A 26,123-nucleotide genomic window follows, 5' to 3' on the forward strand; every position below is an offset into this window, starting at 1 on the left:
ACCTCATAAGCATTAAGGTCTATTCTCTTGTTTGGTGTTATCGTTATGGAATATATGGCTATTGGGAGACACTCTAACCAAGGCTTGTGTGTTTCTGCCATAGTTTTTAAAATGTTTAATTTCAGAGTTCCATTTAACCCTTCTACTTTACCACTGCTTTGTGGGAGATAAGGAATGTGAAATAATTTCTCTATTCCTAGTGCCTGCATAACTTCTGGGCATTTCTGAAGTGAAATGAGTACCTCTGTCACTCTCAATAACTTTTGGCACTCCATACCTGCAGAATACTTTGGATAAAATTTTCTTAGCCGCAGTTTTTGTATTATCTCTAGCACACAGCCAAGCTTCTGACCACCCTGAATACAAATCCATGCAGATGACCCCATAGTCGTGAGCACCAGCCTTTGGATACTGAAAATGTCAATTTACAATAGCTAAAACAGGTACAAGGGCTTGGTTGTACACTCATTAGGGACTTTTTCCATCTTTCCAGCACTATGGAGAGCACAAATGACACATCCTTGCAAAAACCTGGCAGCAGCATGATGAAACCCTGGGCTATCCAGTGTTAGTTTACCAGATTACCATAGTTTCTTGGGACTGATGTGTTGGCCAATTGGACAGGGCACAGGTCATTGGATGTAGTATTCTAGGCAAGCACAACCTGGTACCCACCCTCCATAGCCCGTCCTCTCCTCTAGACAGCCATTTTCATCCATTCTCCTTGGTAGTAGCCTGCGCCTGGAGTCTCTGCTGTAGTTGTAGATCTACCTTCCCTAGCACAGATTGCACTGCACACAGATTTACAGGATGGGAAAAAAAAGGCTGCAGCCTCAGCTGCTGCATCTGCTCTTCTGTTTCCTTCTGCTTCTTTGGCTTGTTCCTTTGTCTGAGCTTGTACGTTTTTTGACGGCAACTTGTTTGAGAAACTCCAGAGCTCTCAATAATTGTGCTACAAGTTCGGAATTTTTAATAGTCTTCCCTTAAGATGAAGTAAAGTCTCTAGCATGCCATAAGAGCAAATTATTATGACATATGCCAAAACAATATTAGCTATCAGTATAGATATTTGCTACCCTATGCTCTGCCATTATACATGCTTCAGCAACTGCTTTCAATTCAGCTTCCTGTGCTGATATATTGCAGGGTAAAGCTTCACATTTCAGCAAATCATATTGGCCCACAATACTATATCCCATATGCAGCTTCCATTGATGGTAAATGCACGAGCCATCTATGTAAAGTTCCATATCTGTATTGGGGAGTGCAGTCTCACTGACATTATCAAGTGGTTTGGTTTCTGTTTCTATTAATTAAAAACAATCATCCATTGCTTCATCACTTACACCAGAAAGGGGTGTAGCTGGATTCAGTGTTAACCTCTTAATTGTCACATTTGAAGGTATTAGAAGCGCAACCTCACATTTGGTTAATCTTGCTATTGACAAATGCTTTGTCTTTGCCTGTAACAATAGTTCCTGAACTGAATTGGGCACATTTATTACCAGAGGATGGTCCAACATCATATCAGCAACATTTTCCTTAAGAGTAGCACAAGCTGCAATGGCTCGTATACATAAAGGGGCTTCCTGAACCCCTACATCAAGTCTAGAGGAATAATATCCCAACGGCTGTTGCTTTCCCTTATGTTTTTGCGGGAGTGCATATTTTAGCATGCCCTTCTGCTTCATGACAAGATAAGTCAAATGGGAGATCATAATTGGCGATTCCCAATGCTGGAGCTGTCACAATTGCATCATTTAGCTTTTTAAAGCCTTCTTTTACTTCAGCTGTGAAAATATATGGCTGTCCTTTATTGCAGGCAATCAAAGTATCAAACAAATGCCGCATCAAAGATGCTCATTTACATGCAAAGGCAATCTTTCAAATGATTGAAAGATTGACAATTCTAGTGATCATTTTGCATAAAGTGCTCATGGACACTAATGTCCATTAGCACTTTATTAGCTTCATTTGCATGTAAAAGGAGCTGTTTGCAGAACACAGCAGGTGGTTTGAGCTCTACAATTAGCTCATTTGTTCTCTCAAGGTCTGTGATGGGCTGTCAGTATGAATATAATGTAATCAGCTGCACCCGTGGAGAACACAGCAAGTAGTCTGTGTTATCCACTCTCTGGCTGAAGCATGGATTTTAAGATCACCTCATATGCCATCATTTGAACGAATTTTGAGCAATAATCGTTGCATGTAAATGGGGCTTAACCAAAGAAAGGTTCTCAGTGTTCTTATACCAGCTGGCTCTGCTACTTGTGCAATTGCTGCCTTTCTGTCATCATTGATATGTTTCATCTGTGCTGAAATGCAATTTCCTAAGAACACAATTTTTGTTTTTGCAACCTGTAATTTCTCTTTAGATATCTTACACCCTTCATTGCTCAAAAATATGAGAAGCAATCAAGTCTCCATCACGTTTTTCTAGTTGCCATACAAAGCATTAAGTCATCAATATATTGTAGCAATTGTGTCTGTTTATTTCATGGATGGCAAGATATTAGTACTTATGCTAATGCTTCAGAAAAGTCTGCAATAGTTGACTCTCGGTATCAATTTCCAATGAAGAGAATGCATTGGCCAAGTCAATTATTGTAAAGTAGACTGCACTTGAGAGAATTTGAGTCAACAAGATATGCGGCTTTGGTACAAATTGAGAATCTATTATATTGTTGATTTTTTCACAGATCATGTACCATGCGGTACACCTGCACTTATAGTACATTCGACTTTGTAGCACCACATGCTAGAATTTTCGGGGGAGGCTTGAAATATAAGCCCTTCCCCGAAAATATACCGTAGCTGAAGAAGAAAAAAAGACAAAACACACATACATCACCTGTCCTGAACTGTCAGCCCGGCCGCATCTTCTCCCCGGGTCCTGGGCATGGATCATCATTCGAAAATCCCCGCCTCCTGGAAGCGCTGGCTGTGATTGGCTGACGCTTAACCAATCACAGCCAGCGCTCAATAAATAGCAGTGATTGAACCAATCACAGCCATTCATTGAGTGCTGGCTGTGATTGGCTAAGCGTCAGCCAATCACAGCCAGCACTCAATAAATGGCTGTGATTGGTTCAATCACTGCTATTCATTGAGTGCTGGCTATGATTGTCTGATGCTTAGCCAATCACAGCCAGTGCTTCCAGAAGGTGGGGGTTTTTGAATCCCCGGCCAGAAGAGGAGAAGATCGCTGCCGGGGACCCTGGGAGAAGATGCGGCTGGGCTGACAGCGCAGGACAGGTGATGTATATGTGATTTTTTGTTTTCTTTCTGCAGCCAGGGCTTAAATTTTAGCTTTGACAGTAGGATTTCCTACTGTCAAAGTTGCATCGCGCCGCATGAAAATCGCATTTTCATGCGATGCGACAGAGAGGAAGGCTCCATGGGGAAACATGGACTACAAAACCTCAAGAGTCGCGTGCAAATAGCGGGACCCGTGAGGTTTTTGTGTTGTTTTGTAGCATGCTACAGAACATCTCATGTGTGAAGTAACCCATAGGAAAGCATGGGCTTCTCATACATGCGATTTGTAGCATTGTAGCAACGCTACAAAATCGCGCGACTTTGTCGCCCGTGTAAACGAGACCTAAAGCCCATTGTTTCCAATGAGTTCTTTCAGGCTACAAAACATAGGGATGATTTTGTAGCGAGATTTTGTAGCCTGTGTGAACAAGGCTTAAGGTTAAATAAAATACAGGAATAGGTTTGCCATTTTGCTTCGGTTGTTTTGATGTATAATTTGTGTTGTTTTGGATTACACAGCAGATATGCCGACGGTTTATATTGGCGTGTGCAGTGAGCAGTTTTCTTTTTTATGTATATATTTTAATTCTATTCAGTAATTTTTCAAACTTATTTTAGTAACTTTTTTTAACATCCATGTACTCTATAATGTCATATAAGGGCTTAGTCACATTGCCGGTCATTAGAGATGAGCGAGCACCAAAATGCTCGGGTGCTCGTTACTCGGGACGAACTTTTCGCGATGCTCGAGGGTTCGTTTCGAGTAACGAACCCCATTGAAGTCAATGGGCGACCCGAGCATTTTTGTATATCGCCGATGCTCGATAAGGTTTTCATTTGTGAAAATCTGGGCAATTCAAGAAAGTGATGGGAACGACACAGAAACGGATAGGGCAGGCGAGGGGCTACATGTTGGGCTGCATCTCAAGTTCCCAGGTCCCACTATTAAGCCACAATAGCGGCAAGAGTGGGCCCCCCCCCCCTCCCAACAACTTTTACTTCTGAAAAGCCCTCATTAGCAATGCATACCTTAGCTAAGCACCACACTACCTCCAACAAAGCACAATCACTGCCTGCATGACACTCCACTGCCACTTCTCCTGGGTTACATGCTGCCCAACCCCCCCCCCCCACAACCCAGTGTCCACAGCGCACACCAAACTGTCCCTGCCCAGCCTTCAGCTGCCCTCATGCCACGCCACCCTCATGTCTATTTATAAGTGCGTCTGCCATGAGGAGGAACCGCAGGCACACACTGCAGAGGGTTGGCATGGCTAGGCAGCGACCCTCTTTAAAAGGGGCGGGGCAATAGCCCACAATGCTGTACAGAAGCAATGAGAAATCCAATCCTGTGCCACCTCCATCAGGAGCTGCACACGTGGGCATAGCAATGGGGAACCTATGTGCCACACACTATTAATTCTGTCAAGGTGTCTGCATGCCCCAGTCAGACCGCAGTTTTTTATAAATAGTCACAGGCAGGTACAACTCCGCAATGGGAATTCCGTGTGCACCCACAGCATGGGTGGCTCTCTGGAACCCACCGGCTGTACATTAATATATCCCATTACAGTGCTCATCACAGCTGAGGTAACGTCCGATTAAATGCAGGTGGGCTTCGGCCCACACTGCATGCCCCAGTCAGACTGGGGTTCTTTAGAAGTGGACACATGCAGTTACAACTCCCTGTGGACCCACGGCATGGGTAGCTCCCTGGAACCCACCGGCGGTACATAAATATATCCCATTGCATTGCCCATCACAGCTGAGGTAATGTCGTGCTTAATGCAGGTGGGCTTCGGCCCACACTGCATGCCCCAGTCAGACTGGGGTTCTTTAGAAGTGGACACATGCAGTTACAACTCCCTGTGGACCCACGGCATGGGTGGCTCCCTGGAACCCACCGGCGGTACATAAATATATCCCATTGCATTGCCCATCACAGCTGAGGTAATGTCGTGCTTAATGCAGGTGGGCTTCGGCCCACACTGAATGCCCCAGTCAGACTGGGGTTCTTTAGATGTGGACACATGCAGTTACAACTCCCTGTGGACCCACGGCATGGGTGGCTCCCTGGAACCCACCGGCGGTACATAAATATATCCCATTGCATTGCCCATCACAGCTGAGTTAATGTCGTGCTTAATGCAGGTGGGCTTCGGACCACACTGCATGCCCCAGTCAGACTGGGGTTCTTTAGAAGTGGACACATGCAGTTACAACTCCTTGTGGACTCACAGCATGGGTGGGTGCCAGGAAGCCACCGGCGGTACATAAATATATCCCATTGCAGTGCCCAACACAGCTCAGGTAATGTCGTGCTTAATGCAGGTGGGCTTCGGCCCACACTGCATGCCCCAGTCAGACTGGGGTTCTTTAGAAGTGGACACATGCAGTTACAACTCCCTGTGGACCCACGGCATGGGTGGCTCCCTGGAACTCACCGGCGGTACATAAATATATCCCATTGCAGTGCCCAACACAGCTGAGGTAATGTCGTGCTTAATGCAGGTGGGCTTCGGCCCACACTGCATGCCCCAGTCAGACTGGGGTTCTTTAGAAGTGGACACATGCAGTTACAACTCCCTGTGGACCCACGGCATGGGTGGCTCCCTGGAACTCACCGGCGGTACATAAATATATCCCATTGCAGTGCCCAACACAGCTGAGGTAATGTCGTGCTTAATGCAGGTGGGCTTCGGCCCACACTGCATGCCCCAGTCAGACTGGGGTTCTTTAGAAGTGGACACATGCAGTTACAACTCCCTGTGGACCCACGGCATGGGTGGCTCCCTGGAACCCACCGGCGGTACATAAATATATAATAATAATAATCTTAATTTGTATAGCGCCAACATATTCCGCAGCGCTTAGTGCCCAACACAGCTGATGTAACGTCAGCTGTAATGCAGGTGGGCTAAAAATTCACTTGATTACACTGTAGGCGAGGGCCCCCAAAAATTGGTGTACCAACAGTACTAATGTACCTGAGAAAAATTGCCCATGCCCAACCAAGAGGGCAGGTGAAATCCATTAAGCGCTTTGGTTAATGTGGCTTAATTGGTAACTAGGCCTGGAGGCAGCCCAGTTAAAATAAAAATTGGTTCAGGTGAAAGTTTCAACGCTTTAATGAGCACTGAAATGTATAAAAATTGTTTACAAAAATTATATGACTTGGTCTTGTGGGCCTAAGAAAAATTGCCCGTTCGGCGTGATTATGTGAGGTTTCAGGAGGAGGAGCAGGAGGAGGAGGAGGAATATTATACACAGATTGATGAAGCAAAAAGGTCCCCGTTTTTGATGGGGATAGAAAACGATGCTTCCATCCGCGGGTGCAGCCTACTTATTGCTTAGGTATCGCTGCTGTCCGCTGGTGGAGAAGAGAAGTCTGGGGAAATCCAGGCTTTGTTCATCTTGATGAGTGTAAGCCTGTCGGCACTGTCAGTTGACAGGCGGGTACGCTTATCCGTGATGATTCCCCCAGCCGCACTAAACACCCTCTCTGACAAGACGCTAGCCGCAGGACAAGCAAGCACCTCCAGGGCATACAGCGCGAGTTCAGGCCACGTGTCCAGCTTCGACACCCAGTAGTTGTAGGGGGCAGAGGCGTCACGGAGGACGGTCGTGCGATCGGCTACGTACTCCCTCACCATCCTTTTACAGTGCTCCCGCCGACTCAGCCTTGACTGGGGAGTGGTGACACAGTCTTGACTGGGGAGCCATAAAGCTGTCCAGGGCCTTAGAGAGTGTTCCCCTGCCTGTGCTGTACATGCTGCCTGATCTCCGCTCCTCCCCTGCTACCTGGCCCTCGGAACTGCGCCTTCGGCCACTAGCGCTGTCGGATGGGAATTTTACCATCAGTTTGTCCGCCAGGGTCCTGTGGTATAGCATCACTCTCGAACCCCTTTCCTCTTCGGGTATGAGAGTGGAAAGGTTCTCCTTATACCATGGGTCGAGCATTGTGTACACCCAATAATTCGTAGTGGCCAGAATGCGTGTAACGCGAAGGTCACGAGAAAGGCATCCTAACATGAAGTCAGCCATGTGTGCCAGGGTACCTGTACGCAACACATGGCTGTCCTCACTAGGAAGATCACTTTCAGGATCCTCCTCCTCCTCAGGTCATACACGCTGAAAGGATGACAGGCAAGCAGCATGTGTACCCTCAGCAGTGGGACAAGCTGTCTCTTCCCCCTCCTCCTCATGCTCCTCCTCCTCCTCACCGCGCTGAGATATAGACATGAGGGTGCTCTGACTATCCAGCGACATACTGTCTTCCCCCGGCTCTGTTTCCGAGCGCAAAGCATCTGCCTTTATGCTTTGCAGGGAACTTTTCAAGAGGCATAGCAGAGGAATGGTGACGCTAATGATTGCAGCATCGCCGCTCACCACCTGGGTAGACTCCTCAAACTTTCCAAGGACCTGGCAGATGTCTGCCAACCAGGCCCACTCTTCTGAAAAGAATTGAGGAGGCTGACTCCCACTGCGCCGCCCATGTTGGAGTTGGGATTCCACTATAGCTCTACGCTGTTCATAGAGCCTGGCCAACATGTGGAACGTAGAGTTCCACCGTGTGGGCACGTCGCACAGCAGTCGGTGCACTGGCAGATTAAACCGATATTGCAGGGTGCGCAGGGTGGCAGTGTCCGTGTGGGACTTGCGGAAATGTACGCAGAGCCGGCGCACCTTTCCGAGCAGGTCTGTCAAGCGTGGGTAGCTTTTCTGAAAGCGCTGAACCACCAAATTAAAGACGTGGGACAGGCATGGCACGTGCGTGAGGCTGCCAAGCTGCAGAGCCGCCACCAGGTTACGGCCGTTGTCACACACGACCATGCCCGGTTGGAGGCTCAGCGGCGCAAGCCAGCGGTCGGTCTGCTCTGTCAGACCCTGCAGCAGTTCGTGGGCCGTGTGCCTCTTATCTCCTAAGCTGAGTAGTTTCAGCACGGCCTGCTGACGCTTGCCCACCGCTGTGATGCCACGTGGCGCGACACTGACTGCTGGCGACGTGCTGCTGCTGCTTACACATCTTGATTGCGAGACAGAGGTTGCGTTGGAGGAGGAGGAGGAGGAGGGTGGTTTAGTGGAGGAAGCATACACCGCCGCAGATACCAGCACCGAGCTGGGGCCCGCAATTCTGGGGGTGGGTTGGACGTGAGCGGTCCCAGGCTCTGACTCTGTCCCAGCCTCCACTAAATTCACCCAATGTGCCGTCAGGGAGATATAGTGGCCCTGCCCGCCTGTGCTTGTCCACGTGTCCGTTGTTAAGTGGACCTTGGCAGTAACCGCGTTGGTGAGGGCGCGTACAATGTTGCGGGAGACGTGGTCGTGCAGGGCTGGGACAGCACATCGGGAAAAGTAGTGGCGACTGGGAACTGAGTAGCGCGGGGCCGCCACCGCCATCATATTTTTGAAAGACTCCGTTTCCACAACCCTATACGGCAGCATCTCAAGGCTGATAAATTTGGCAATGTGCACGTTTAACGCTTGAGCGTGCGTGTGCGTGGCGGCGTACTTGCGCTTGTGCTCAAACAGTTGCGCTAGCGACGGCTGGACGGTGCGCTGACAGACATTGGTGGATGGGGCCGGGTACAGCGGAGGTGAGGGTGTGGGTGCTGGCCAGGAGACGGTAGTGCCTGTGTCCTCAGAGGGGGGTTGGATCTCAGTGGCAGGTTGGGGCACAGGGGGAGAGGCAGTGGTGCAAACCGGAGGCGGTGAACGGCCTTCGTCCCACCTTGTGGGGTGCTTGGCCATCATATGTCTGCGCATGCTGGTGGTGGTGAGGCTGGTGGTGGTGGCTCCCCGGCTGATCTTGGCGCGACAAAGGTTGCACACCACTGTTCGTCGGTCGTCTGCACTCTCAGTGAAAATCTGCCAGACCTTTGAGCACCTCGGCCTCTGCAGGGTGGCATGGCGCGAGGGGGAGCTTTGGGAAACAGTTGGTGGATTATTCGGTCTGGCCCTGCCTCTACCCCTGGACACCGCACTGCCTCTTGCAACCTGCCCTGCTGCTGCCCTTGCCTCCCCCTCTGAAGACCTGTCCTCAGTAGGCGTAGCAAACCAGGTGGGGTCTGAAGTCCTGCTGCTCTTCCTCCGAATCCTCTGTGCGCTCCTCCCTCGGACTTACTGCCCTTACTACTACCTCACTGATAGACAACTGTGTCTCATCGTCATCGTCCTCCTCACCCACTGAAAGGTCTTGAGACAGTTGCCGTAAGTCCCCAGCCTCATATCCGTACCCCGGGAACTTTCCAATGGTTGGGCATCAGTCACGATAAACTCCTCTGGTGGGAGAGGAACCACTGCTGCCCAATCTGAGCAGGGGCCCAAGAACAGTTCCTGGGAGTCTGCCCGCTCCTCAGAATGTGTCATTGTAATGGAGTGAGGAGGCTGGGAGGAAGGAGGAGCAGCAGCCAGAGGATTCTGAGTTGCAGCAGTGGACGGCGCAGAACTGTGGGTGGACGATAGATTGCTGGATGCACTTTCTGCCATCCACGACAGGACCTGCTCACACTGCTCATTTTCTAATAAAGGTCTACCGCGTGGACCCATTAATTGTGCGATAAATGTGGGGACGCCAGAAACGTGCCTCTCTCCTAATCCCGCAGCAGTCGGCTGCGATACACCTGGATCAGGAGCTCGGCCTGTACCCACACCCTGACTTGGACCTCCGCGTCCTCGGCCGCGTCCACGTCCTCTAGGCCTACCCCTACCCCTCAGCATGCTGTATTACCAGTAATGCAGAAACAGAACGCTGTAATTAAATGTGCCGCTTATTGGCCTGTGGTTGGAGGCTGAGTTCGCTTACGGAATGCCAGGAAATACTTTTGCGCAAGCCTGCTGTAACACTTAGCTGGCTGCGTATGAATTTGGAGGACTACTACACCCAGCAGAGACCCAGAACACTGAGGACAGTCACAGGCAGCCCAAATAGATTTTTTTTCCCAAATGTTTTTGCAAAGGCCCACTGCCTATATTCAATCAATATATCTCTTCTCTCTCTGCGTCACCACTTCTGTCCCTGGAGTATGTCAAAGAACTGCAGAGTGTTGCACTGTGGACTGCAATACAGCGGTGATTGAACAGCCCAGACAGAGCCAGGTAATAATTTTGCGCAAGCCTGCTGTAACACTTAGCTGGCTGCGTATGAATTTGGAGGACTACTACACCCAGCAGAGACCCAGAACACTGAGGACAGTCACAGGCAGCCCAAATAGATTTTTTTCCCCAAATGTTTTTGCAAAGGCCCACTGCCTATATTCAATCAATATATCTCTTCTCTCTCTGCGTCACCACTTCTGTCCCTGGAGTATGTCAAAGAACTGCAGAGTGTTGCACTGTGGACTGCAATACAGCGGTGATTTAACAGCCCAGACAGAGCCAGGAAATAATTTTGTGCAAGCCTGCTGTAACACTTAGCTGGCTGCGTATGAATTTGGAGGACTACTACACCCAGCAGAGACCCAGAACACTGAGGACAGTCACAGGCAGCCCAAATAGATTTTTTTCCCCAAATGTTTTTGCAAAGACCCACTGCCTATATTCAATCAATATGTCTTCTGTCCCTGCCTCACAATATATGTGTTCTGTCCCTGCCTCACAATATATGTCTTCTGTCCCTGCCTCACCACTACTGGCCCTGCACTATGTCTAATTACTGCAGGGCGCAATGCTCTGCACGGCCGATATACCAAAAAAAAAAAATGTGCAACACTGCAAAAAGCAGCCTCCACAGTACTGCACACGGTTAGATGTGGCCCTAAGAAGGTCCGTTGGGGTTCTTGAAGCCTAACACTCTCCCTATAGCAGCTCCACCAAGACAGCACTTTCCCTCCTCTATGTCAGAATAAATCTGTGGCGAGCCGCGGGAGGGGCCGATTTTTATACTCGGGTTACACCTGATCTCGCCAGCCACTCCCTGCAGGGGGGTGGTATAGGGCTTGAACGTTGCAGGGGGAAGTTGTAATGCCTTCCCTGTCTTTCTATTGGCCAGAAAAGCGCGCTAACGTCTCAGAGATGAAAGTGAAAGTAACCCGAACATCGCGTGGTACTCGTCACGAGTAACGAGCATCTCGAACACGCTAATACTCGAACGAGTATCAAGCTCGGACGAGTACGTTCGCTCATCTCTACCGGTCATGTGTTCTTTCTTCCGGCACTGCAGAGAGTTGTCCGCACTGCAGGTGCAGCCGTCTTCTTCGTGCAGGAAGACGAGTGCATCGGCGCCCGGATGCGCCCATGTGACTAAGCCCTAAGACCTCTCGTCAATATTCACGCAGTCATCTGTTTTTTCTTTTTTCACAATTTTCCACTGTAACTGTGGCATCCATAGGTGCAGAATCCATATCCCCCTATATTGACATTAGTCACTGGCAGAGCTGGGCTGGGGTCAGCTAAGACCCTGTAGTTCTGACATGTCAGGGATCAAGTGATTGCTGAGTCCCATGCAGGAAACGGTAGTGCTGCTTCATGCATTCTCTACATAGTGCTCATTGAGCGCTATTTAGCCTGTAGAAGAATAGGCAGAAGAGGATAAAAACTGCTTCCGTCTTCTCTTTCGGGTCCTCTGCTGTCTCTGACAGCCAAGATTTCGACCTGCCACTTGGTAGCTTGGAGGAGCTCTAATCCTGCTTCATATTTTCACTATGGCATGGGATTAAAGCTCAGGACCAAGCACTATATATTGGGTATAATGAGTTAAAAATACATATAATATTTATGCCAGCTGAAATTAATCCAGCCAATTGTTTTTATCCAAGGAAATCGAAGCTGAAAAACTAGCACATCATTTATACCAAACAGATAAAAATTGGGTATCCAATTTCTGAGAACATACTTGCTAAGAATGGTTTATGTGCACCTTGTAGAATCTAGTATCTACATGCATTGCTATGCCAACCGTCCTGAGATATCAGTATGTAAATTGATTATGAAGTGGTGTTATTTTAGGTAATTGCTTGGGTACGCTCACACCTATATAAGTTGTGAGATGTTATCTTGTGAGTGAGGTCTAACACTGGCTAGAGTGCTCATGACAAGGCAACGTGAATTATCAGGGTTTGATCGAGGCATGATAGTGGGTGCCAGATGGATGGGACATTCCATTTCCAAACTTGTACAGATTTTTATTTCTTGATCCACAGTGTTGCATGTATACTGGGAAAATGTAATTGAAGGCATTACCACCCACAGTGGATAACACAGTGGCTGTACATGGGTACTTAATGATGGTGACCATTGGTGTCTGGTTAGAATTGTCTGTGCAAAGAGACAAGTGATTTTGGCAGAAATCACATACACATTCAATGCAGGAAGCTCCACATGCATATCCCATGGGCAGTGTTGTGTTTTTAAGCTTCCATGCTGACTGAATCCTAGAGGACTGGCAACATGTGGGGGTCCAATGAGTCATGATGCCAATTGTTTCGGGTTGATGGTAGGCTGTATGTATGGTGCAGACCCCATGAAATCATGGATACCGGTTGTCAATAAGGCACTGTGTATGCTGGTGGTGATTCCATACTGGTGTGGGGTGTGCTTTCTTGCGATGGGGTTGGTCCACCTAAACACATCATTGACCGATGTCCACTGTGTTTCATCTCTCTGCCACCAATAGACCTGTCACCGAAATTTATATTAAAGAAGCAGTGATGGCCCTCAGAGAAACCATTCAGGCAGATATTCTTGTACTAACATCCAAGGTTAACTCCTCGGTGCTGGAAATGAACAATAAAATTGAAAAAAATGAAAAAAAAAATGGAAGAGATGGTCGTCTCACACAATTCGCTAATTGATGCGCACTATGAGCTGGAGGAAAAAGTAACGAAATTGCAACTCAAATTGACGGACTTAGAGGATAGAAATAGGCACAATAACATCAAGATAAGAGGTATCCCAGAAAAGATAACGAATGCAGAGATCTCTAATTACATCATGCGTTTTATGCAAGCTCTTCTCCCTAATATGCCAGACCACGATCTGAAAATTGATAGAGCTCATAGGTTGCCGCGTCCGAAATTTCTCGGCGAAGAAATCCCAAGAGATGTAATAGCCCGCATCCATTACTTTAAAACAAAAGAACTGCTTATGTATGCGGCAAGGAAAAATCAGCCATTCCCGCAACCTTACACTGACCTGCGATTATTCATCGACTTATCGCAAGCAACGTTAGAGGCAAGAAAGAATTTCGCAGAAATAACGAACGCCTTGCGAAACGCAAACATCCCCTACAAGTGGGGCTTTCCTACAAAGGTTATTGCAACTAAAGATGGCAGACACCATATCCTGTCGAACCCCAAATCCGCCATTGAAACGCTGACGTCATGGGGGATAACTCCCCAAAAAACACCTCATCCACATACTAAACGTGATTCAAGTATCCGCCAGCAAACCAACAAATAACACCCTTGAGTACCGCAAGGAATCTATCTCTCCGGTGATTACAACTTACTACTAAAAGTAGTGCTGTTCCACCACAGCTGGACTTTCACCCCCACGTAAAAATGCAAGTTCAACCTTGCCACAGTTTGTTCAAACTGTTCTACTCCCTCACTCTCTATATGTTGACTTATAGTCACACTTTGTGGCAGCTCAATGGAGCGTTAAACAAAGAGGACTGTGTTTGTTTTTTCTGTTTAAATTTTACAGGCATCATCTGGTTCTGGGAACTCCCGCATCTCATCGATCATCTTCGGACCACAACACTATGGCTGTGAAACTACTATCAATAAATGTCAACGGCTTGAACTCGCCCTTCAAAAGAAGATGTGCATGGAAAGAAGCAATATCCCAAAATGCAGATATAGTATGTATGCAGGAAACGCACTTAATAGAAAATGATTGTAATAGAATGTCGCACAAGTTGTACCCGCAGGTTGTTTTTGCATGCGCGAAAAAAAAACACGCTGGTGTTATGATTGCTTTTCGTAAAGGCATAACTTTCGCGGTGGAAAAACAAATCTGTGATCCAAGAGGACGGTATATAATCTTAGTTGGTTCCTTAAAAGACCAAAAGATAACGTTAATTAACACATACGTGCCCAATTCCAGACAAATAAACTTTCTTAACAAGCTAAAAAAAATTATAAATAAGAATGTACAGGGACCAACACTAATGCTGGGGGACTTCAATCTAATCCCTGACAGTAACATGGACACCACTAGCCCCACAAGTAAAAGAAATGCCACATTAAATGCTTGGCTACATAGAAACGCTCTCTATGACACATTCCGGTGCATCAATGCCTCTGCAAAAGAATATACACATTACTCGTCAAGACATAAGAATTTTTCAAGAATTGATCTGTGCTTAACAGATAAGCCACTTTTAGCATCCATCTCAAAAGTGGAGATTGGCACCGCCTCCTGGACGGACCATGCTCCAGTGACTGTACTTTTAAACACTAACAATTCTTATAAGACCAACAAAACATGGAGAAACAATACATATCTAATTAACATCCCAAAGTATAAGAAAGAAATCCTAGAGGCTCTCACTGAGTTCTTCAAATTCAACGATACTCCACAAATAAATCCAACAACTCTGTGGAATGCCCATAAGGCATTTATGAGAGGCATTTTAATAAAGTTAGGCTCAAGATATAAAAAAGAAAAATCAAGGAAGATAGATGAACTACTCACAAAATTACACAAGATGGAGGTGGAGCTCCAGAGCAATCCTTCCATAAAGACACACAACGACATACATAAAATAAGATTGGATCTTCGCAGGAACCTGCTGGGTGACTTCGAAAAAGAAGTCAATGCCAAAAGAGCCAACATTTACACATCAATAAACAGACCATCTAAATGGATGGCCAATCTGTTAAAAAAGAAAACCATAAAAGCTAACATTCCCTACATATGGAGCCACCAGAATAATAAAATCAAATTAACGCATCCAAAACAAATAGCAGATGCCTTTTCGGCTTACTATAGCAAGTTATATAATTTAAAAGATGACTCACAAACAGAGCAACCGAACAGCTTATCTATTCAAAATTTCCTTAAGTTGGTTGATTTACCATCCTTGAGCCCCTCCCAAACAGAAAGCATAGATGAACCGTTCTCATCCTATGAAGTAGCTAAAATATTAGAATCTCTTAAAAATAATAAAGCCCCGGGTCCGGATGGATACTCTGCGGAGTACTACAAACTTTTCGCTGAAACATTAACGCCATATATGACAAATGTATTTAATTCTGTGATGCAAAATGGTAGCTTCTCCCAAGAGATGTTGCAGGCAACAATTGTAGTCCTGCCCAAGCCAGGGAAGGAACCAAACTCTCCAGCTAACTTTAGACCTATATCCTTACTAAATACGGATATTAAAATCTATGCCAAGACACTGGCTCAGCGCATTCTCAGAGTTCTCCCGGACATAATTCATTCGGATCAGATGGGATTCGTGCAGGGGAGGCAGGCCTCGGACAGCACTAGAAAAATACTAAACCTCCTACATACAATTGAGAAAACGCAAACTTCTACCATAATGTTAACACTAGATGCCGAAAAGGCTTTTGATAGAGTCCACTGGGATTATGTTTTCAAAACGTTAGAAAAATTTGGGTTCGGTGAGAAGACCATACGTGCTGTGCGGGCCCTGTACTCTTGTCCAACTGCTAGAGTTTTGGTGGATGGTGTGATGTCAAACTCATTGCATATATCGAATGGCACAAGACAGGGGTGCCCGTTGTCCCCATTATTATATGTGATGGCTATAGAACCATTGGCGGAGCTGATCCGTACAAATCCTGATGTAAGGGGTGTCCCGGTGAACCACAGGCAGTATAAACTGGGACTCTTTGCCGATGATGTGATTCTTACACTAACTCATCCCTTGGAGTCCCTAAGATCTGCGTGTGCAATATTGGAGCACTTCAGCAACATTTCTATGTACAAATTGAATGTGGACAAATCACTCATTCTTGGGCTAAACATATCAAAAAGACTGCGAGATGAAATCCAAGCAGAATTCCCCTTTACATGGAAAGAAAAGAGTGTCCCGTACTTAGGAATAGCTTTGACCCCACTTATTAAAGATTTGGAAAATGCAAATTATACTAACCTACTGAATAATACGCAAAAAGAGCTAGATCACTTGGATTCACTGGGATTAACATGGTTTGGGAGAATTATGGCCTACAAAATGAAAATCTTGCCATTAATTTTATACTATTTTAGGGTCCTACCAATCCATGTATCTAATTTAACGTTAAATAAATTGCAGAGACAACTAAACACATTCATATGGGGTGGTAAGAAACCCCGACTGACTTTGTCCATACTCGCGCTACACAGGAAAAACGGAGGAGCGGACGTACCTAATTTAACCGCTTACCTCAAAGCTACTATATTAAACCAGTCCAAGCAACTTCTGCCCAATGACAGTTCCCTGGGGTGGCCAAACATGGAAAAAAGCTTCTTGGGAAACATCTCAGGCCAAGCAATAATATGTGCAATCTTGGTTGAAAAACAACTACACCCAAAAAAAGTAAGACTACAATTTCCTGAAGTACCTGCAACTTTGCGGGCTTTGATAGATACATGGAAAGACCTCTCAGAAAAAGCTAGCACTTCTGAAGTCAAGCGTAGAACCCCATTACCCCTAGACATATTGTGTCTATATATACCAGACATAGATATAAGACCTTGGATAACCAGAGGGGTAAAATGGATAGATGATCTTATGACCTCAAAAAAGAAGATTAAAGACTTCAGAGATTTGCAAATCAAACACGACCTCCCACTAAAAGAAAAATTCAACTACCTTAGAATATATTCCTTTTTGAAGGAAACATCTATCCACAAAATAATGCTCCCATCGTCACTCATAAGCAAAACCAACCAACCAGACAAAAAGACTAAATCTGATACAAGATTCTATTATGATATAGTAACCAATAATACAACATTAGCAAAAAAAAAGCATATATGTTGAGTTGGGAGAAAGAACTAAAGAAAGAAATTTCGGAACTTTCTTGGTCCAAAGCTTTCACATTAACCGCCAAATCCACTAAAGCAGGGGTCCCCAACTCCAGTCCTCAGGACCCCCAACAGGTCATGTTTTCAGGATATCCTATGGTAGGAACCTCTGTGGAAATGTCTGAGGACCGACAATAATTACATCACCTGGGTAATACTGAGGAAATCCTGAAAACATGACCTGTTGGTGGTCCCTGAGGACTGGAGTTGGGGAACATTGCACTAAAGGATTGGGGATTTGGGAAACCCAAACTAAAATATACATGAGGTGGTATTACACTCCATCCTTGTTACACAGTAGGTCAAAAATAGGGGATGGACTATGTTGGAGGGCGTGTGGTGGTAGGGGAACGCTTTCCCACATTTTCTGGTTTTGCCCCAAATTGAAATCATATTGGGACAAGGTACTTAAACACATAGAAAGCATAATTAATATCAAATTACCTAGAGAGGCGTCGCTGATATTGCTCCTGGTGGGAACTGAAGAGGTGCCAAAACCAATTAGACCTATATTGGCACACTCAATAATGACGGCAAAAACTATAGTGGCAAAATATTGGAAGAAACCAGACCCCCCGGAAATAGAGGAGTTCAAGAACCGTATGGCAGATCAATACGCAAACGAAAAATGGCTTGCCCTTCGTAGCAACTCGTCTAAACAATTTGATGCTCAGTGGGAGTTGTGGAGACCCAAAAAATAAACACTGACGAATGTTATAAATTCATAGATGCCAGGTTAAACTGTTAAAAAAATTAGTTAAGTATGTTGAGTTCAACATGAATAATTAAGATTATTTTACTAAAGAGGAACTCTGTAACTACAACACTAAAAAATTCGTGTACTCTGTTTGTTATTATAAGGAATATGATAAAACCATTACAAGACTGGTAAATACTTGGTGTACATGAGAGACTCATGTTAAAATATATACGCCATGCCTATGATGTGTTGTAACATGCAGTATGTTTTCTCTATCTCTTTTGTATTATCTTTCTTCTCTACATGTCTATTTCTCAATTTTGTTAAAAATTGTTCTGAAAATTCAATAAAAAAATCGATTATTCAAAAAAAAAAATCTACATGTTATCTATTTTGAAACAGCCCTACCATCCCACAGCGGCCCCTAGTGTAATAGCGACACCTAACAGCGGCCCCCAGTAGTAATAGTGACATCCCATAGCAGCCCCCAGAATAATATTGACACCCCACAGCGGCCAGCAGTCATAGTGACACCCCACAGTGACCCCGAGTCATAGTGACACCCCACAGCGGCTCCGAGTCATAGTGACACCCCACAGCAGCCCCAAGTAATAGTGACACCCCACAGTGGCCCCCAGTAATAGTGACATCCCATGGCTGTCCCCCCTCCCTTCCCTCACTCACTCACAGTTGTGGTGTGCTCTGCACTGTCCTCCTGCACTTCAGCCTTTGCCACCACAGCTCCCAGGGTTGGCGCTGTCCTCTGTACCGGCACTCCCAGCCTCACTGCTGTCCTCTATGCCGGGGCCGCTGGGCAGGCTCAGCGCTACATGTGCCGCCGCTCTCAGTCCCGCCGGCTGCCGCTCCCGGCTTTGGGCCTGCTGCTCTCAGCCTCATCGTAGTCCTCGGCCCCAAGCCAATCAGAAGCTAGGGGCGTGAATCAGTTGGGTGACAGGTGTATTATGTTGCCACCACTTACTTCTGGTGACAACATAATACACCAGTACCGAGCAGATGTCGGGGGAGGAGGATCCCGACTGCACAATGACATCACAGTGTACGCCGGTATCGGCGCTGCTAGCAGCGAAGCTGAGTGAATGCTGGCAGGGAAGCCGTGGCCCCTACCGGCATTCACAAGTGGTGAGAGGCCGATGGCGTGTGCCAGTAGGGAGGGCTCTGTGTGCCGCCTCTGGCACTCATGCCATAGGTTCGCCACCACTGCTGTAGAACATACACTGAAGCACCCCTTTTATGTACACCCACCACCAATAGACATAGCCATTACAATGAGCTGTAACAGCGGTGTGAGTTTCCACCTACCAGCTCTGTAGGATGCATGTCATCAGCCTTGGCCCTCCTGTAGTTGCTGACACGCCTGCGCAGAAGTGACGATACGTCATGGAGCCTCACTGATATAATGCTATCGGTGCAGGAAACTCCTGCTACCCAATGCGTATACACAGTATTTTCAACCTCTCGCGTGTTTAACAATGCGTCCTGTTGTCTCAGCAACAGGTATAGATTACTGATCTACAATCTCCGCACTGTCAGCGTGACAGCTGAGAGGGAGAGAACGCACAGAACGCAGAGATCCACATCCACAATAGCTGAATTACTTACCCCATGGATAATCCCAGGGGATAGCATAAAAAAAATGCTATGGCCAACCTGGTACGAAGAGGGATTAAACTTTAACTGGAGCTCACAGAGGGGGAGTCCATCCAACCCAGACTTCTAAAGTGACCCCGTTAGGGCTCAGTCAGACGAGCGTTTTTATGTGCAAATTTATGTGCTCCAAAATGCATGCCTAAAAAATCTCCGGACCGAAGCGGGCGTCACGCTGAAAGAAAACGCACTTGGCCGCATTTTTGCGCACATAACATATGCTGCTCACTATCCCCTGCTGCGGTTGTGACAGCTGCAGCAGGGGATTCCTTGGATGTGAAACCCCTGGATGCTGGAGGGGTTTCACCTGTGGTCATGGGGCCGGCGGCAGCAGCAGTGGCCCCGTCGACATACAGAGAATATTGTGATCCTCTGCCACAGCTGTGACAGCTGTGGCAGAGGATTTCTTCATCTCCGTGGGGAGTCCCCTTGTCACTGGACATGGTTAAAAATGCTATCACAGTGTTCAGTGACAGATGGAGATGAAGAAATCCTCTGCCACAGCTATCACAGCTGTGGCAGAGGAGCGCGATGTTCTCCCCTTGAATTCAATGGAGCCGGCGCTACAGCCCTAAAAATCATCCCTAAAATGAGTAAAAATTAAAAAATATATACTCACCTCTTCGCAGCTGCCGGGGGTCAGGCGCATCCAGCCGGGTCTTCTCCCTGCACTGCTCTGAAGTGCTTTCAGCAAATTCCCACTTGCTGAAAGGGTTGCCTCTGATTGGCTGAGCACTGTGACAGCTGTCAGCTGTCATTCAATAGCTGAGTGCTGCCTCTGATTGGTCACAGTGCTCAGCCAATCAGAGGCAGCCATTTCAACAGGCGGGGATTTAAATCCCCGGCTGCTAAAAGCACCTCAGAGCAGTGCAGGGAGAAGACTCATCTTAATGCGCATGAGCTCCGGCAGCTGCAGAGAGGTGAGTATATATTTTTTTTGTATGAAGCTGATATTTTTTTTGTATGTAGCTGATACCGACTGCTGAGATTGCCAGTGACCTCTGAGTAGATGGGTTGGGTAAAAGCATGTGACTACTGTGGCCAATCAGAGGCTGCAGAGTCACCATCGACACTCCTGGTACCAGTGCTTATATCCTGGCCACCATGATGCCAGGAGTTAGGAGACGTGATGTCGCGGCCTCTGACCACAGCGATCACGTGCCTCTGGCTAGCCCAGCTAGCTGAAGTCACTGCCTATGCCAGCACCGGCTGTCATCTGCATCCCGGGACTCCAGGGGAGGTGAGTAAACCACAGTGTTTTATTTTAGGCAAGGCTCAGTTTAGGGTTGAGGTTTTCATTTAATGATAAACCCCTTAGTAACAGCCCTATAGTGTTATTATGTCCTGCTGCAGGAGATGTATGGAAGGAGATTGCGTGGTGATCCCTCTCCATACATCCCGGGTGACGGTTGTTTCTTACAGTTTTACTGTACTTTTTTTCTTCGCCTTGTCTCCAAGAAAAAGTGCAATAAAAAGCGATCAAAAAGTCATATGTATTACATAATAGTACCAATGAAAACTACAGTAGGTCCCGCAAAAAATGAGCCCTCGCACAACTATGTCGACGGAAAAATAAAAAGCTATTGCGTGCAGAAGAAAATTAAATATCTTTGAAAAAAAAATACAAATAGTACAGCAAAAAGAAACTATATAAGATTGGTATTGTAGTAATCGTACTGACACATAGAATAAAGTTATGTCATTTCTGTTGCAGTTTGTTCGCCGTAGAAACAAGATGCACTGAAAGATGGCGGAATTTAATTTTTTTTCATTTCTCTCCACTTAGAATTTTTTTAAAGTTTTTCAGTACCTTATATGGTACATTAAATAGTACCATTGAAAAATATAATTCATCCCGCAAAAAACAAGCCCTCATACAGCTAAGTTGCTGGATAAATAAAGGAGTTACGATTTTTTTTAAAAGGGGGGAGGAAAATGGAAAAAAAAAAGGTCCGTTACTAAGGGGTTAAAAATGCAGTAAGTATCAGAAAGATTTTTGCTTTATTTGCCTGGACTGTCAGTAAAATGTAAATATATTCGAATAAAGATCAGATTTCTTTTTCTGGCTATCGTGACAACACTTGTGAATTGTTGTTGCAGTGTTTCAGCTTCTTTATGTCTCGGTTTGGGGTCCCGGTTGTGGAAGGAAAGACTGAAGGGCTGTTAACGAAACTCTCTTTCCTTGGTATCAAAATCAATGCTTTGGATATGGTTTTTTGCTTGCTTTTGGAAAAACTCGCTGTTTACTCGGGTTGAAATGGTTGCCAGTTTCAGAAAAGGTTACTCTAAAACAGTTGCAATCCCTTATTGGCTGTCTCGGTTTTTCTTCTAGGGTTTTACCAAACGGTCTGGCTTTTTCTAGTTGGCTTTCATTGGCTTTCACCAAAGGACTTCAGCATCTGGAGCATTTTATACAGGTCACCAGGAGTATGCAGGACGACATGCATGTTTGGCAGGTCTTCCTGCAGACTTTTAATGGTCAGACTTTGTCAAGCCAGAGAGGTTACTGTTGTCGATCTTAACCTAGTGACAGATGCTGCGAGTAATTTAGGTTTTTCAGCAGTTTGTGGTGCCCATTGCTGCTGGACACTCTGGCCGGAATCTTGGACGCACTTTGATTTTAATGCAAGCCGTCCGTGTGGGATCCGCACTGAAATGGAGCATGCTGCAATTTGCTTTCTGGACCAAAAGGTCAGCAAAAAAAATCTGCATGCTTTAATTAAGCTGCGGACACCCATGTTTCCCTATGGGTGGCTTGAACTTTGGATTGTCTGCGCAGGTCCCCCGCGTGGATTCCGTAATTCAGATCCGCCCATGGACATTGGGCCTAAAAGTGATTAAAAAAAACTATTCCCATAAAACTACAGCTTGAAACAGAAAAAACAAGCCTTAACCCCTTGAGTGGCGGGTTTCCTACCACCCTGTCGTGCCCACCAGGGCAGGTTTGAATTTCAACTAATTTTGCAGTTGCGTCTCAAGAGCCATAACTTTTTCATTTTTCCATTGACACAGCCATATGATGGCTTGTTTTTTGCGGGACAAGTTGTGATTTTTTAAACAGGGGGGAGAAAAAAAATAAATGGGGAAAAAAGAAAAAAAGGGGCCATGTCATTAAGGGGTTAAATAATGCATTAACTTCCTTCACTGGGTCATTACGACGCATGGATACCACATGTGTGATTGTATTTTTGATTTTTTACAAAGTAAAGGGAGACAAGTGTTTTTATAATTTTTTATATTTTTTTTCCTTTTTTTTTTTGTCCCTTTAGGGGACTTCCACAGGGACCCATCAGAACCCCCTGATCACATTCCGGGGGTCCGATGGTGACAGCCCTTTACATGCTGCAGTGACAGCCCTTTACATGCTGCAGTCACATAGACTGCAGCATGTAAAGGGTTAACACAGCAGAGATCGGAGGTTTTCTCTGATCTCTGCTGTAAGAGCTGGTACCTAGCTGTCCTCTGACAGCCAAGCACCAAGCTCTCCCTGCCACAGAGACCTCGGCTTGCTTCTGACAAGCCGATGGTCTCTATGGCAACCTGTAAACAAAGCAGGAAGTTGCTGGCATATCGGCAATATCTTCTGCTGGTTTTTCAAAGCCCTTGCTTTGTTCTCTGTGGGTCTGTGCAGGCAGAGCACACTGTCACAGCTTGTGGCATTGTGCTCTGCAGCTCCCATAGTGATACATAGCCCGGAAATCTTCCGGGCTATGTCGCTATGAGCAGTGGAGCTCGTCCCGGAAAATTTCCGGGCGTGCCACTCAAGGGGTTAATAAAGGCTCAGTCAGATAAGCAAATTTTTCATGCATCCAGGTGCATTTTTAAAACGGGTCTATTAGAAACAATGCTTTCCAATGAAAGCGGCCACATGTCCAATTTTTAGAAGTGGAAAAATTTGCATCTGCAAAAGATGTGAGACATGACATGTGCGTGCAAATGCACCCAGGCACGCATTTTGTTTTCTACACACGATGTGCGACTTTTAAAAAAAATTTCATTCACGTGCCTATAATGCGTCAAAAATTATCTCGTCTGACTGAGCCCTTAAGCTCCAACAATAGAAAAACAAAAGAGGTTATGGTTAAATAGGTTTTTTTGTGCAAGAGTGGAAAAATCTAAATATATATGTATATGTATGTGTATGTATATATATAATTTTGATATTGCTGAAATTGTACAAACATGCATAAAAAATGTATCATGGCATCTATGCTGCATGATTAATGCTGTAAAAAATGTAAAAAAAAAAAAAAACAATGGCAGAATTCAGGTGTTTTTTTTCTTCCTCCCCTTCAGAAAATGTTTCAATAGGTTATACAATGCATTATATGTACCCAAAAATAGTACCAATAAAAACTACAGCTTGTTATGCAAAAAACAAGCCCATGGCATTTAAAAAGTAGAGATGAAAATTCACAAACAATTGTTGTGTTCTTAAGCCAAAATAGTCAATGTCACAAAGGGGTTAAAGAACATGTAATATTCATGCCTATTGAGATTTAATCAGCCTAATTGATTACAGTTAATAGGAGGATCTAATATTGGAAGACAACCTGTCACTTATACCAAAATAAATAAGAAAATTATAGTACTGAGTTCTCTAGAATTCCACACCCAAAGAATAGTTTGTACATGTCCTGTAGGAGGTATCGTCTATATATACTTGTGTTTTATTGATATCAGCTTCACAATAACCCAACGAAGAATTGCATTTACACATCTTCTTCCAAGATCAGCTTTGCATTCCATGCGACTGTAAGTATAAAAATGTTATTTTGTTGTCAGTTATACAATTGATAAGGCTGAAAAAAAAGACACCGGTGCATCAAATCCAACCTGTTATCCTATTGTGTTGATCTGGAGGAAGGCAAAAAAAACCTAATTAGGGGGAAACATTCCTTCCAGCCTCCAAATATAGCAATCAGAATAAATCCCTGGATCAAAGCCCTGTCTCGAGTAACATAACTTGTAATATTATTACTTTCAAGAAAGGCCTCAGGCTCCTACTTGAACTTGTTCAGCGAGTTTAACAATCATACATTTCAAACTAATCAAAAAATGCATATTTCTATATCTCAATTGTGTTTCTAACGCATTTTTGATTGCTTGTGTGTCGAGCATCATGAGAGTAAATGTAAAGATTTGAGCTTCCAAAATTCTGTGCTGATTAATTTTTTTTAAACTCGCTTTATTGAAGAAAAACATATTCCACTAACATAAACCACTGAAGTTAATATGTATTAGGTTTACAATAAGTATAGTAGGTGTAATAGATTCAGGGTGCTTTCAGACGAGCGTGTGCGTGTGTGTACATAGGTGCACACAAAACCACACGTCCATTAGAACCCTTGGTTCCCTATGGTGTGTTCACATGTCTGTGTTTTACATGCGTGCAAGTGCATGTACCTGCAAAACATAGGACATGCGTGCACCATAGGTCTGTGGTGCATGTCAATATTCCCCAGCGGGGAGTCCCCTTGTCACTGAACATTGTGACATCACTGTCACAGGGTTCAGTGACAAGGGGACTCCCCATGGGGAGTAAAGAATCCCCTGCCACAGCTGTCACAGCTGTGACAGCCGTGGCAGAGGATTTCTTCATCTCCGCGGGGAGTCCCCTCATCACTAATCCTGATTAAAGGATACAAGGAGATGGATGGGCATGGTTCTGGAAATTGAAAAATATAGCATAGTATAGTTGAAGGAATTTGTGGTAGTCCGATTTGGGTACATCATACATTTCTTGTATCTGTTTATAGGATACAAAAGCGCCTTGAATAAATAAATCTGATAGTGACATGCCCTGTCGCTTTTTTTTTACTAAGTCCTATATTCGCATTGCCAATTTATGTATAGGTAGAGGGCGTCTAGTATATAATCTTTGATTTTCTAAAACTTACTATGGAATAGTGGAGGAGGAGTAGTGTATCAAGTGTTATTTAGCATTGGGTAGGGCATTTATTCAATACCCAGTGTCTATAATATCACAATTGTCCTGCAATATAGTATAATTTAAAATCAGGTAAAGCCATACCCACTAAGTCTTTAGATCTTTGTAATGTTTCAATTCAAATTCTATGTCTAGAATTTCCCCATATAAAAGATGATAGTTAGGAATTTATTGTATTATAGAATTGCTGTGGTATTATAACATTAACCCTTTGCAATCCAATTTTGGATTCAGGGTTTTTCTAGGGGGCTTTCTGTTTTTGCCATTATACAATGGTGTCATCTACTGGCTAGAGCCAGTACTGCGGTATGGGACATGCTGGAGAGCCCACAGACAACAGAGCGGCCAGTAATCTACAGTAAGAATACCCTGCTGGACGTCTTCTGACATTGGAGCTGTACAGCCTTCAATCAGAATGTCTTTAGACGTCAGACAGTGGATTGGAAAGGATTTATATGTTCTATGGTGTACAGAAGTTTTGGTAGAAATATCATTTTAATTCTGCTGGCAACAAATAAGTGAAGTGAGTTCTATATTTTAAATTGATCTTTAAGAAAAGAAAGTAGGGGG

At 45.2% G+C, this 26,123-nt stretch overlaps 1 protein-coding gene across 1 annotated transcript in view; it reads left to right on the top strand.

The window, feature by feature from the left end:
- The first annotated feature begins 14,908 nt into the window (after positions 1–14,908).
- LOC136581070 (uncharacterized) overlaps positions 14,909–26,123 on the top strand; it is a 40,967-nt gene continuing 29,752 nt past the window's right edge. The window contains exons 1-2 of the mRNA XM_066582062.1: positions 14,909–16,377; positions 21,936–22,081. Of these exons, the coding sequence (XP_066438159.1) occupies positions 14,909–16,377; positions 21,936–22,081 (1,615 nt within the window). The remainder of the gene's footprint in view (positions 16,378–21,935; positions 22,082–26,123) is intronic.

This window comes from Eleutherodactylus coqui, chromosome 10, assembly GCF_035609145.1.
Source record: "Eleutherodactylus coqui strain aEleCoq1 chromosome 10, aEleCoq1.hap1, whole genome shotgun sequence".
NCBI classification, from domain to species: Eukaryota; Metazoa; Chordata; class Amphibia; order Anura; family Eleutherodactylidae; genus Eleutherodactylus; species Eleutherodactylus coqui.